Source organism: Hylobates moloch, unplaced genomic scaffold, assembly GCF_009828535.3.
Source record: "Hylobates moloch isolate HMO894 unplaced genomic scaffold, HMol_V3 SCAFFOLD_12, whole genome shotgun sequence".
Taxonomy (NCBI): Eukaryota; Metazoa; Chordata; class Mammalia; order Primates; family Hylobatidae; genus Hylobates; species Hylobates moloch.
The window spans coordinates 22,523,828-22,538,276 of NW_026652287.1; the positions used below are offsets into that span (position 1 = coordinate 22,523,828).

Genomic DNA, 14,449 nt, shown 5'->3' on the forward strand with positions numbered 1-14,449 from the left:
GCCCAGGCTGGAGTGCAGTGGCGCAATCTCGGCTCACTGCAAGCTCCACCTCCCGGGTTCACGCCATTCTCCTGCCTCAGCCTCTCCGAGTAGCTGGGACTAAAGGCGCCCGCCACCACGCCCGGCTAATTTTTTGTATTTTTAGTAGAGATGGGGTTTCACCGTGGTCTCGATCTCCTGACCTCGTGATCCGCCCGCCTCGGCCTCCCAAAGTGCTGGGATTACAAGCGTGAGCCACCGCACCCAGCTGATGTAAGATTTAAAAGTAAATGGGGCCGGGCATGGAGGCTCACGCCTGTAATCCCAGCACTTTGGGAGGCCGAGGCGGGTGGATCACGAGGTCAGGAGTTCGAGACCAGCCTGACCAACATGGTGAAACCCTGTCTCTACTAAAAACACAAAAAAATTAGCTGGGCGTGGTAGCGCATGCCTGTAATCCCAGCTACTCAGGAGGCTGAGGCAGGAGAATCACTTGAACCCAGGAGACGGAGGTTGCAGTGAGCCGAGATTGCGCCACTGCACTCCAGCCTGGGCAACAGAGCGAGACTCCATCTCAAAAAAAAAAAAAAAAAGTAAATGGACACTTCCCTCAGCACCCTTTCATTCTGTCCCTTTTGTCCTTAGTCCTGCTGTAGTGAATCATGTGGTATATTGCTGATCACTATAAGTCAGGAGCCTGGGTTTGTTTTTTTTAATTCTTTTAGTTTGTTCATTCAAGTGTCTGTTGAACACCTGTTTTATGCCAGCCACCAGAGTTATAGCAGAGGATAATACAGACATTATCCTTGCCCACACCAACCCTTTAGGAAATAGGCAATAAACAACATGATGAACATGTTACAGAATGTGATGACTGCAGACAGGCTCATGAGAAGTACTCATTGAGAGAGGTTGCTTTAGCTAGGATTATCAGGGAGGATGGTGACTCTGAGGAGGGCATCTTTGAGCCTAGACCTGAAGGATGGTAATATGCTCCTCAGGCTGAGGAAAGTCCTTCCAAAATGAGAGAACATTTAGATCAATAAATATGTCAAGCTGGGTGCAGGGACATGTGCCTATAGTCCCAGCTACTTGGGAGGCTGATGTGGGAGGATCACTTGAGCCCAGGAGTTGAAGTCCAGCCTGGGCAACATTGCAAGATCCATCTCTGAAAAATAAAATAAATAAATAGATAGCCTGGAGGTGAGAAAGGATTTGGTATTCTCCAGGAAAGCCAAGATGTCAGTGAGCTAAAGCATAATGACTGAAAGAAAGAAGTGGGTAGGGGCTAACAGGACATGAGAAGATGGGATTTTATCCTGTTGTCAGTGGGGTGCCACTAGAGGGTTTTAAGAAGAGGAAAGAATTGACATTTGATATACGTTTTGGGGGCTTTTTGGTTTTTTTGAGACAGGGTACAGCTCTGTTGCCCAGGCTGGAATGCAGTGGTGCAGCCTCTGCCTCCTGAGCTCAAGCCATCCTCCCACCTCAGCCTCCCAAGTAGCTAGGACTACAGGTGCGTGCCACCATGCCTGGCTAATTTTTATACTTTTTTTTTTTTTTTTTTTGTAGAGACAGGGTTTCACCATGCTGCCCAGGCTGGTCTCAAACTCCTGAGCTCAAGCTGTCTGCTGGCCTCAGTCTCCCAAAGTGCTGGGATTAGAGGTGTGAGCCACTGCATCCAGCCTTTTTTTGTTTTGTTGTTGTTGTTGTTTTGTTTTTGAGACAAGGTCTCACTCTGTCACCCAGGCTGTAGTATAGTAGCCTGATCACAGCTCATCGCAGTCTCAACCTCCTGGACTCAAGCAATCCTCCTACCTCAGCCTCCCAAGTAGCTGGGACTACAGGCACACACTATCATGCCTGGGTAATTTTTGTATTTTTTGTAGAGGCAGGGTTTCTCCATGTTGCCCAGGCTGGTCTCGATTTCCAGGCTGGTCTCGATTTCCAGGCTGGTCTCGAACTCCTGGGCTCAAGCAACTCACCCAGCTTGACTTCCGAAAGTGCTGGGATAATAGGCATGAGCCACTGCACTTGGCCTGATTTATGTTTTAAAAAATAACTCAGGTGCTCAGATGAAAAATGGACTCTAGTGGGTTGAGAGTAGAAGTACAACCTGCATGGCTGGGCGTGGTGGCTCATGCCTGTAATCCCAGCATTTTGGGAGGCCGAGGTGGGTGGATCACCTGAGGTCGGGAGTTCGAGACCAGCCTGACCAACATGGAGACACCCCATCTCTACCAAAAACGCGGTGGCTCACACCTGTAATCCCAGCACTTTGGGAGGCCAAGGCGGGCGGATCACGAGGTCAGAAGATCAAGACCTTCCTGGCTAACATGGTGAAACCCCGTCTCTACTAAAAATACAAAAAACTAGCTGGGCGTGGTGGCGGGCGCCTGTAGTCCCAGCTACTCAGGAGGCTGAGGCAGGAGAATGACGTGAACCCGGGAGGCGGAGCTTGCAGTGAGCTGAGATCGCGCCACTGTACTCCAGCCTGGGTGACAGAGTGAGACTCCGTCTCAAAAAAAAAAAAAAAAAAAAAAATTAGCTGGGTGTGATGACACATGCCTGTAATCCCAGCTACTCGGGAGGCTGAGACAGGGGAATCGATTGAACCCGGGAGGCAGAGGTTCTGGTGAGCCGAGATTGCACCATTGCACTCTAGCCTGGGCAACAAGAGCGAAACTCCGTCTCAAAATTTAAAAAAGAAGTACAACCTGCACTGCGGCTGTTGTAGTTAGCCAGGTGTACACCAGGACTAGGGTGGTCATGGTGGAGATGTAAGGAAGCAGACAGATTCAATATATTTTGCAAGTTGAATTAACAGCATTTTCTGGGGGATTGAACCAAGAAGGCATAGCAAAGTAAGGAATCAAGGGTGACTCTTACAGCTTTGTTGAGTGTATGATATAATTTCCTGTGGAGAGAGACAGGTTGTTTTAGGTTTGGGGACGTTCTCTTTGCACTCACTAAAGTGCAAAGGGAAACTTTTGATTTCTGTTAATGAGCGAGCAGGTTGCGGGGAGGCAGATTGAAGGGAGAGGAGGAGATGTGAAATGCTTATCTTTGAGGAAAAAGGCATCGTATTACTTTGGAACCATTTGGTTGCAGCAAACGGAAACCACTCTAAGCTAGCTTAGTTTAAAAGAGGATTTAGGATGGGCGCTGTGACTCACACCTGTAATCCCAGCACTTTGGGAGGCCAGAGCAGATGGATGGCTTGAGCCCAGGAGTTCAAGACCAGCCTGGGCAGCATGGTGAAACCCCATCTCTACAAGAAATACAAAGATTAGCCTGGCATGCTGGCGGGTGCCTGTATTCCCAGCCACTCAGGAGGCTGAGGTGGGAGGATCACTTGAGCCTACGAGGTCAAGGTTGCAGTGAGCCATGATTATGCCACTGCACTCCAGCCTGGGAAGCAGAGTGAGACCCTGTCTAAAAAGAAAGCCAGATTGATTGTCCCAGTTTGGATCAGTTATCTGTTATTTACCGCTGAGGGAGGGGTAGGAAGGTGTTGTCAGTATAAATGTGTCTGTGAATGAAGCTCAGTCCTTTATGAATGGAGAATGTAGGTCTGAGCACAAAAATAAGTAAAAACCTAAGGTAGAAGATTCTATATACTGATTCCCAAAAATTAGTAAGATAACCATACCAGAATTTTTTAAGCCTCTCCTGTTGGTGATTTTTTTTTTCCTGAGACAGAGTCTCTCTCTGCCGCCCAGGCTGGAGTGCAGTGGCACCATGTCATCTCACTACATCCTCTGCCTCCTGGGTTCAAGTGATTCTCCTGCCTCAGCCTCCCGAGCAGCTGGGATTACAGGCACGTGCCAGCACACCTGACTAATTTTTCTATTTTTTGTTTTGTTTTGTTTTTGTTTGAGATGGAGTCTTTTTTTTTTCAATTTTATAACTTTATTTGATGTATTTGACGATCAGCGATTAGTTCTCATCCACATTGACTGTCTGTAGATTTTTGAAAGTGGTGACAGGTACATAGGTAACCAAAGTATATAGCTTATTTGGTGAATCTTCATCCTCAATAACGTTTTCGGAACAGCTGCACACAGATTCGGTATGGGACATTCCTTATTCCTTTGGCCCAGACAGCTTTGTTGAGCCTGGTATCAATGCACACATCTGGAGTTCCCATCTCCTTCATGGCAAATTTCCAAATCTCTTTGAGTGCCCGAGGAGCACACTTCTTGAAGCCCGCTCCATGGATGCGCTTGTGAATGTTAATAGTGTATTCTCGGGTTACCACTTTGTTGATGGCAGAACGGCTGGCAGAACGGCCCTGTTTCTTCTTGCCACCCTTCTTTGCGGGAGCCATTCTGCCAGGTCCAAGTTGGAAAGCGAGATGGAGTCTTGCTCTGTCGCATGGACTTGAGTGCAATGGTGTGATCTTGGCTCACTGCAACCTCCGCCTCCTGGGTTCAAGTGATTCTCCTGCCTCAGCCTGCGGAGTAGCTAGAACTACAGGCATGCGCCATCACGCCTGGCTAATTTTTGTATTTTTAGTAGAGATGGGGCTTCACCATGTTGGCCAGGCTGGTCTCGAACTCCTGACCTCATGATCACCCCACCTCGGCCTCCCAAAGTGCTGGGATTACAGTCATGAGCCACCACGCCCAGCCTAATTTCTATGTTTTTAGTAGAGACAGGTTTCAACATGTTGGCCAGGTTGGTCTTGAACTCCTGACCTCAAGTGATCCGTCTGCCTCACCCTCCCAAAGTGCTGGGATTACAGGCATGAGTCACCACGCCCAGCCCCTGATGGTGATTTTGATATATTATCTCATAGTTCTCATCCTTCTAACCCAGGATAGGGAAAGTGAGGCTCAAGGAGGTGAAATAGTTTCCTTAGTGTCATTGTGTTAAGAAATGGTAATCAGTTTTCTTTTTTTGGTTTTGTACTTTTTTGGAATAAGTAATACATATTCACGTGGTTCATAATGTAAAAGTACTAAAGAGTAAGTATACAGGAAAACATCTTCCTCTCAGCTCTGCGTCCCAGCAATCAGCTCCCCTCCCTGGCAGCAGCCAGTGTTACTAGTTTCTGGTGTGTGCACATAAAATTCAAGATGTATATGTATTATGTCTATGTAGTGAATTTTTGTCTTTTATTAACACCAATGATAGCATTCTTACACAGTTCTGCACCTTGCATTTTTCACTGAACAATATGCCTAGGAGGTTGTGTTATTATTAATACTTAAAGAGATTTTCCCCGTTTATGGCTGTGTAGTATTCCATTGTCTGGCTGTACAATAATTTATTTGCTCAGTTCTCTATTGATGGACACTGCTACAGTGAAAAACCATGTACATAAATAATTTCCTGCATATGAGTTTTGTATGTAATTATTAACTTTTATGTTCTATTTCTAGTAAGGATAACAATTTTTGAAGGGACACATATATTCTGGGCCCTATCTGTCCTTTTCAGACATCCGGGAACTGATCGAGGTGGATGACGTAATGGAGGATGATTCTCTGCGATTTGGTCCCAATGGAGGATTGGTATTTTGCATGGAGTACTTTGCCAATAATTTTGACTGGCTGGAGAACTGTCTTGGCCATGTAGAGGATGACTATATCCTTTTTGATTGTCCAGGTAAATCAACAATTTGAATGCATTGTCTTCTTTAAAGTCTTGATAGTTCCATCCTTAGTAGGAGAAAGGAGAGTATTTGTAGCTCTAAACTATACTGCAGTAAAGTACCAAGCTATTCTTATTCAATGGCTGTGACTTATTAAATATATCTATTGAGGCCGGGCGCAGCGGCTCATGCCTGTAATCCCAGCACTTCGGGAGGCCGCAGCGGCTCATGCCTGTAATCCCAGCACTTCGGGAGGCTGAGGCAGGCAGATCATGAGGTCAGGAGATCGAGACCATCCTGGCTAACACAGTGAAACGCTGTCTCTACTAAAAATACAAAAAATTAGCCGGGCGTAGTGGCGGGCGCCTGTAGTCCCAGCTACTCGGGAGGCTGAGGCAGGAGAATGGCATGAACCTGGGAGGTGGAGCTTGCAGTGAGCCAAGATCGCACCACTACACTCCAGCCTGGGCAACAGAGTGAGACTCTGTCTCAAAAACAAAAAAACAAACAAAAAAAAGTATATCTATTAAGTGCTTGCTTCGTATACTGGGAATACCATAGAGCACAGATAGCCATGATCTCTGGCCTCATGGAGCTCACAGTTTGGCAGAACTCGAGACAGTACAAACAAAAAGCATCCAAATGATTATTTAATATTCAGTTGTCATTGAGTATTCCACAGGAGTAGCACAGATCATCACACAGATAATGGCAGTTAGAGAGGCATCTGAGGCAGCCTTTCAGCTGGGCTGGAGGCTGAGAGTGAGGAAGGCAGAGGGAACAGCCTGCTGAACACCTCCCAGGAGGAAGGAACAAAGCTGTTTTAAGGCACTGAAAAGGCCAGTGTGGCTGGAGCATAATAAACAAAGAGGCAATTGTCATGAGATGTGACTGGTAGGAGACAGATAACAGCACATCATGGCTTCTGAAGCCAAATTGTGAATTTTCTTTTTTTTTTTTTTTTTTTGAGACTGAGTTTCACTCCTGTCACCCAGGCTGGAGTACGATGGCACCATCTTGGCTCACTCCAGTCTCCACTTCCTAGGTTCAAGTGATTCTCCTGTCTCAGTCTCCCAAGTAGCTGGGATTACAGGCACCCACCACCACACCCGGCTATTTTTGTATTTTTAGTAGAGACAGGGTTTCACTATGTCAGCCAGGCTGGTCTCAAACTCTGGACCTTAGGTGATTCACCCGCCTCGGCCTCCCAAATGCTGGGATTACTGGTGTGAGCCACTGCGTCCAGCCCAAATTGTGAATTTTCAACTTGAGCCTAACCTGGGTTTGACCATTTATGGCCCTCACTTTTTTCCCCTTGCTTTTAATTGACCATACATATACCCACAGAAAAGTATATATGTCATAAGCTTGATGAATATTCCCAAACTATAGATATCTTTGTAGCATTTATTTATTTATTTTTGTAGAGATAGGGTTTCACTATATTGCTCAGGCTGGTCTCAATGTCCTGGGCTCAAGCTGTCCTCCCACCTTAGCCTCCCAGAGTGGTGGGATTACAGGTGTGTGAGCCATGGTATCTGGCCAATAACACTCACATTGATTAGCAGAAAACTAAAGTGTGAAGAACCTCATTTTCTTTCTTTCTTTCTTTCTTTCTTTCTTTCTTTCTTTCTTTCTTTCTTTCTTTCTTTTCTTTCTTTTCTTTCTTTTCTTTCTTTCAAGACAGACTCTTACTCTGTCGCCCAGGCTGGAGTGCAGTGGCGTGATCTTGGCTCACTGCAGCCTTCTCCTCCTGGGTTCAAGCAATTTTTGTGCCTCAGCATCCCAAGGAGTAGCTGGGACCACAGGCGTGCACCACCACGCCTGGCTAATTTTTTTGTATTTTTGGTAGAGACGGGGTTTCGCTGTGTTGGCCAGGCTGGTCTTGAACTCCTGGCCTCAAGTGATCCACCTGCCACAGCCTCCCAAAGTGCTGGGATTACAGGCATGAGCCACCCTGCCCAACCAGAGAACCTCATTTTCTACATAAAACTTAATAGTTAGGGATTCCTATGGTGGCAGTACCTTAGGTTTTATGATTGCTTTGAGAGGCTGTAGGCCCCTGAAAAATGTGTTGGCTTTTATTTTTATCCATCTTATGGGGAAAATTTGTTTCCTCTAACTTGATGATTTAACATACTTGCTATTTCTAAAATTCTTGCAATACTCTTCATGTAGGTCAGATTGAATTGTACACTCACCTGCCTGTGATGAAACAGCTGGTCCAGCAGCTCGAGCAGTGGGAGTTCCGAGTCTGTGGAGTTTTTCTTGTTGATTCTCAGTTCATGGTGGAGTCATTCAAGGTCTGAAGCTAAATCTCTTACAGATTTTTTTTTTTTTTTTTTTGGGACAGAGTCTTACTCTGTTGCCCAGGCTGGAGCGCAGTGGCGTGATCTCAGCTCACTGCAACTTCCACCTCCTGGTTCAAGTGATTCTTGTGCCTCAGCCTCCTGAGTAGCTGGAATTACAGGTGCGTGCCATCATGCCTGGCTAATTTTTGTATTTTTAGTAGAGACGGGGTTTTAGCATGTTGGCCAGGCTGGTCTCGAACTCCTGACCTCAAACATCAAGTGATCCACCTGCCTTGGCCTCCCAAAGTCTCTTACAGATTTTTAAACTATGAGTTCAAGCAGATGACAGTTCCTTTAATTATTGTGTGATTCTGAACATTTCACAAATGATTCCAGAGTTACTTTGTCCCTTTTGTTATTAAATTATTATAATATGTTGTTAATCAAAAATAGTAAATTATTGTATCATAGAGATTTAGGAGGAACTGCTTACCAAGAAAAAAACTGAGGTTGCTGGGTGAAGTGGTTCACACCTATAATCTTAGCACTTTGGGAGGCCAAGGCAGGAGGATTGCTTGAGCCCAGGAGTTTCAGACCTGCTTGGGCAACAGAGTGAGACCCTGTCTCTAAAAAATATATAAAAATTAGCCAGGCATTGTGGCTTGTACTTGTAGTCCCAGCTACTTGGGAAGCTGAAGTGGGAGGATCGCTTGAGTACAGGAAGCAGAGGTTGCAGTGAGCCGAGATCGCCAAGATCGCACCATTGCACACCAGCCTGAGTGACAGAGTGAGACTCTGTCTCAAAAAAAAAAAAGAGGAGGTGGGGGGGAGAAAAAACTGAAGCAGATGGCTATTTTGTAAAATAGTCTATTTTTAATTTTCTGAGGACCTTTTATCCAGTTTATGAACTACCTAGATCAAATTTTTTATTAATAGCTCTTAAGGAATATTAAATGGGAAAGGAAATTAAAATGCTGTCTAAATTGAAATTTGTGATCACTGTATGTTATCTATATCTTCTCTTACCTTTGTGAACCAATAGTCAAGCATTTGATTAGGGAACATTTTTTTTCTATATGGCTAGCATTACTTTTAATAAAATATAAATAATTTTGCCTTTTCCACATGTTCTGAACTGGCATTTCTTTTTTTTTTTTTTTTTTTTTTTGAGACCGAGTTTCGCTCTTGTTGCCCAGGCTGGAATGTGGTGGCACAATCTTGGCTCACTGGAACCTCCACCTCCTGGGTTCAAGTGATTCTCCTGTCTCAGACTCTTGAGTAGCTGGGATTACAGGCACATGCCACCACGCCCAGCTAATTTTGTATTTTTAGTAGAGACAAGGTTTCACCACGTTGGCCAGGCTGGTCTTGAACTCCTGACCTGAGGTGATCTGCCCGCCTCAGACTCCCCAAGTGTTGGGATTACAGGCATGAGCCACCACGTCCAGCTTGCATTTCTTTTATTTAGGCCAGTTCTGTTCCAGTGAGGAATAGAAGACTCTTTATGCAAAGACCAAGTAACTTTGTTGGCAACAGTCAGTTCATCTTCCCTTTTCTGTTTCCTCCTTCAGTTTATTTCTGGCATCTTGGCAGCCCTGAGTGCCATGATCTCTCTGGAAATTCCACAAGTCAACATCATGACAAAAATGGATCTGCTGAGTAAAAAAGCAAAAAAGGAAATTGAGAAGTGAGTTCACTGTTCTTCCATTATTATCAGATCTCAATTGCAGAGATGAACCTTCTGTTTTATTTAGATGGGAAGTTTGGCTGGTTTATAAACCTAGTCTCCTGAATTCATCAGTCTTTCTGTCTTTTAAAGGTTTTTAGATCCAGACATGTATTCTTTATTAGAAGATTCTACAAGTGACTTAAGAAGCAAAAAATTCAAGAAACTGACTAAAGCTATATGTGGACTGGTAAGCTTTTAAAGTTTGGATTTTTTGGCCAGGTGCAGTGGCTTATGCCTGTGACCCTAGCACTTTGGCAGGCCAAGGCGGGAAGATTGAGTCCAGGAGTTCAAGACCAGCCTGGGCAACATAGCAACACCCTATCTCTAAAAAAATTTTTTTAATTAGGCCAGGTGCAGTGGCTCACACCTGTAATCTTAGCACTTTGGGAGGCCAAGGCAGGCTGATCATTTGAGGTCAGGAGTTCAAGACCAAGCCTGGCCAACATGGTGAAACCCTGTCTCTACTAAAAATACAAAAAAAAAATGAGCTTGGCATGGTGGTGTGCGCCTGTAATCCTAGTACTCGGGAGCCTGAGACAGGAGAATCACTTGAACTCGGGAGGCGGAGGTTGCAGTGAGTTGAGATCACGCCACTGCAGTCCAGCCTGGGCGACAGAGTAAGACTTTGTCTCAAAAAAAAAAAAAAAAAATTAGGCCAGGTGCAGTGACTTACGCCTGTAATCCCAGCTCTTTGGGAGGCCGAGGTGGGTGGATCACCTGAAGTCAGGAGTTCGAGACCAGCCTGGCCAACATGGTGAAACCCTGTCTCTACTAAAAAATATAAAAATTAGCCAGGCGTGGTGGCGCATGCCTATAATCCCAGCTATTCGGGATGCTGAGGCAGGAGAGTTGCTAGAACCCAGGAGGCGGAGGTTGCAGTGAGCCGAGATCATGCCATTGCACTCCAGCCTGATCCAACAACAGCAAGACTCCGTCTCAAAAAAAAAAAAAAGCCAGGCATGATGTTACATGCCTGTAGTCCCAGCTGCTCTGGAGGCTGAGGTGGGAGGATCCCTTGAGCCTGGGAGGTCAAGGCTGTAGTGAGCCATGATCATGCTACTGTGCTCTAGCCTAGGCGGCAGAGAGACCCTATCTCAAAAAAAAAACAAAAACAAAAACAAAAATGGGGCCAGGTGCGCAGTGGCTCACGTCTATAATCCTAGCACTTTGGGAGGCCAAGGCGGGTGGATCACTTGAGGTCAGGAGTTCAAGACCAGGCTGACCAACATGGTGAAACCTCGTCTCTACTAAAAATACAAAATTAGCTGGGCATGGTGGCGCATGCCTGTAATCCCAGCTACTCAGGAGGCTGAGGCAGGAGAATTGCTTGAACCTGGGAGGCGGAGGTTGAGCAACAAGAGCGAAACTCTGTCTCCAAAAAAAAAAAAAAAGAGAAAAAAAAAAAGTTGAAGTTTTTTTGGTTTTTTTCCTAAACACCTGGTCAGAGTGTTTGCCTGTGTCCAGTCATTTGCCATACAAAAAGCACAGTTCAACCCTATTTTCTGCAAAGTGTAGGAGGGAAAAGGGCTGTGGGCTGGTCAGTCAGCAGTTTAATTTAGAAGTAGTTATTGGTAGTGGCCAATAAATTAACTAACGTCATTATTTCAAGCCATTTGGAGAGTTCAGGACTGTTTGTTCTCCAGTGAAATTTCCAGTGGTTGTTGAATTCAGATAAATAGCCATGAAACTGCCGGGCGCGGTGGCTCACGCTTGTAATCCCAGCACTTTGGGAGGCCGAGGCGGGCGGATCACGAGGTCAGGAGATCGAGACCACGGTGAAACCCCGTCTCTACCAAAAATACAAAAAATTAGCCGGGCGTGGTGGCGGGCGCCTGTAGTCCCAGCTACTCGGAGAGGCTGAGGCAGGAGAATGGCGTGAACCCGGGAGGCGGAGGTTGCAGTGAGCCGAGATCGCGCCACTGCACTCCAGCCTGGGCGACAGAGCAAGACTCCGTCTCAAAAAAAAAAAAAAAAATAGCCATGAAACAGTGTCTAGTTAAAGTAATAAGCTAACAAGTGTTCTAGCAGATCAGAAGTCAGAAAAATCAATGATTTACTCTCTGTGTCTAGCTATCCCTTCTCCTCCTCTTCCTGTAAACACATCAGTGTTTTTATTCAGAAGTACAAATGGTTATAAAACTCAAATATAAGTTGAAAATTATGTATTTTGCACAACTTCAGAATGAACTTTTCTTGAAATCCGCAACTTGTAGATTGATGACTACAGCATGGTTCGATTTTTACCTTACGATCAGTCAGATGAAGAAAGCATGAACATTGTATTGCAGCATATTGATTTTGCCATTCAATATGGAGAAGACCTAGAATTTAAAGAACCAAAGGTAATTTCTGGTTTGGGGTGTTTGTTAGCTTTTGATAAAAATATTTGCCAGCACTCACTGGACTCTTGCATAATCCAGGCGACTTCTTAAATTAGTTTTTTGTCTTATTGATGGCAGTTAACTGGGCTTTTCTGGGTGATCTCTGAGACTAACACTGTACTCCACAAGCAGTATCACTTTTACTCTACTTTTGTTGAGGCAGTATGATGAAGCCTGTGTGTACTCAGAGCCTGGGTGTATGTGTAAAGAGGAGGTGAAATTGGGCTGCCCTCACGTATGTCATTGAGAAGACTAATGATAGTATCAGCAAAGCATTTTTTTATTCTTTTATTTTTTATTTTCCTGACCACTAGACTACCAGCGAAGTAAAGCACTATCACAGAAAATTATCCAAGAATCGTCTTGAATGTAAATTCAAATGAGAAATGCTTCTGAGATAGAAGCACATTAATTTACTACATATCTGGAAAAAAATCTGTCAATCATGCCTTTTCTTACTATTAACAGTTACCTATAAGCAACACATGGAGCTGGTGCTGGGTAATTAGTTCCACATAGGGTATTACCTGAAAAATATTTAAACACATACTAGTTCTGACTGAGGGGAAGTGAATATATTTTCTATTTTGTGTTTCCGTTGTGTCAGGAACGTGAAGATGAGTCTTCCTCTATGTTTGACGAATATTTTCAAGAATGCCAGGATGAATGAAGAGTTTACTAAAAGTAACCATCTATACGTAAAGAGCTTGTGGCCAAACCAGCAGAACATGCTTCTCTTCAAAGGATGCAATAGTAGAAAGCTACTTATTTTAATGAAAAAAGTAATACTTCGTTCTTTATCAGCCGCATGCCTGAATCAAATTTTTAATTATTCCAAAACTGCTGCTGTTTAAAGTGGAATCTTTTAGTATTATAACAGCATCACTTTAGATTTTATAAGTAAAAATTGAAATGAATGCACATAGATTTATATATAAATTAGCACCTGAGCTAAGGTTAAGGCTAGTCTAAACTTATTTTCACTTTTTGTATTATTTTTGAGATGCAGGAATTACTGTAACAAAATATGTATGTCCGAAGGGAAAAAGCTACAAGGATATACATAAGACCATTGCTTATCTGTATCTTCCCGTTTTCCTATATTGAAAATGTATATTATTTATATAACTTAAAAAGTAAAAATAACTATGTTTTGAGATGTGTATGTGTATATATAAAAGAAACAGAAAGGTTTTTAGTGATTCTTGGACCTAGATAACAAGTACACTGCAGTGTCTAATTTGATTCATTTTAATTAAGCAAAATGTGGCTGAGTGTGGTGGCTCACACCTATAATGCCAGCACTTTGGGAGGCTGAGGCAGGTGGATCACCTGAGGTCAGGAGTTCAAGACCAACCTGGCCAACATGGTGAAAGCCTGTCTCTACTAAAAATACAAAAAATTAGCTGGGCGTGGTAGTGCATGCCTGTAATCCCAGCTACTTGAGAGGCTGAGGTGGGAGAATCCCTTGAATCCAGAAGGTGGAGGTTGCAGTGAGCCAGGATCGCACCATTGCACTCCAGCCTGGGCAACAGTGAGACTCCATCTCAAAAAAAAAAAAACGTGAGGACCTGTTAAGTATCAGTGGTAGCTTATGCCTGGGGGCTAGGCTAGAGGGAAGGGTCGGGTGTCTACCCCATGGTCCACTCAGGGAGAAGCATGATAAGTGGGCAACATGGGGATGTGCTGGGCTGCCTAGGGACTTTCCTGTGGCCCTTAGAGGATAGAGAGTGTAGAAACAGCCTGATCTCCCAGGGTTGCTAATTCTTAGAAACTTATTGTCACATGGGAGGGGAAGAAAGAAGAGGCAGCTTTTCAGTTGCCCTTTTCCTTGGTCCTCCCTAGTTTAGCTTCTAGAGAGTATGGTATGTGCCTGTGGAGAAAAAGTGAAGGACCCGATTCCAGGGCCTTCCCCACTGGACACTGGGGTTTCAAAGATGAATCTGACAATTCCAGTCCTCAAGGATTTCACTGTCTCATAGGTGGGGCTGACAGAAATTCAGTAAATTTACACAAATTTACTGAAGTTCTGTGGATGCCAGGTACTGGGGATAGAACAGGGATGGACAGTGCAGGCAGGGCCTTGCTCACGTGGGGCTGCCATGCTGGCCTGTGAGACTGACCATGAGGAAGGAAACCTCGGAGAGAGGATGGAAAGAAAAGCAGAAAAGAAATGGAGAGTGATTGTGGGGCTACTTTGGGCTCTTTGTCAAAAAAGACCTTGCCTAAAAGGTGCTATTTGCCCAGTCACCTGAATGCGAAATCAGATGTGAGAACACGGGGCCCTATTCCAGGCTGGGAACTGGCAGAAGAAATGGCTCTCAGGCAGCAATGAACTTGACTTTTAACATAAGTTTTCTAGTAATAAACAGGTTAAAAACTCTGGGCTTTCAGTATGCTCCAAGCATGTAAGTTCTAAGCATTTTACATGTAATTCATTTCATCCTCACAAAACTATGAGGTAAATACT

General features: G+C 44.5%; 1 protein-coding gene and 1 pseudogene across 1 annotated transcript in view; one reads left to right on the top strand and one right to left on the bottom strand.

Annotated features, from left to right (window-relative positions):
• GPN3 (GPN-loop GTPase 3) overlaps nucleotides 1-13,138 on the top strand; it is a 16,379-nt gene extending 3,241 nt beyond the window's left edge. Inside the window, exons 3-8 of the mRNA XM_058424644.1 lie at nucleotides 5,416-5,592; nucleotides 7,757-7,881; nucleotides 9,441-9,556; nucleotides 9,689-9,785; nucleotides 11,812-11,940; nucleotides 12,587-13,138. Of these exons, the coding sequence (XP_058280627.1) occupies nucleotides 5,416-5,592; nucleotides 7,757-7,881; nucleotides 9,441-9,556; nucleotides 9,689-9,785; nucleotides 11,812-11,940; nucleotides 12,587-12,649 (707 nt within the window). The 3' untranslated portion in view covers nucleotides 12,650-13,138. The remainder of the gene's footprint in view (nucleotides 1-5,415; nucleotides 5,593-7,756; nucleotides 7,882-9,440; nucleotides 9,557-9,688; nucleotides 9,786-11,811; nucleotides 11,941-12,586) is intronic.
• LOC116477941 (large ribosomal subunit protein eL31-like) lies at nucleotides 3,884-4,318 on the bottom strand (annotated as a pseudogene).
• Nucleotides 13,139-14,449: the final 1,311 nt, after the last annotated feature.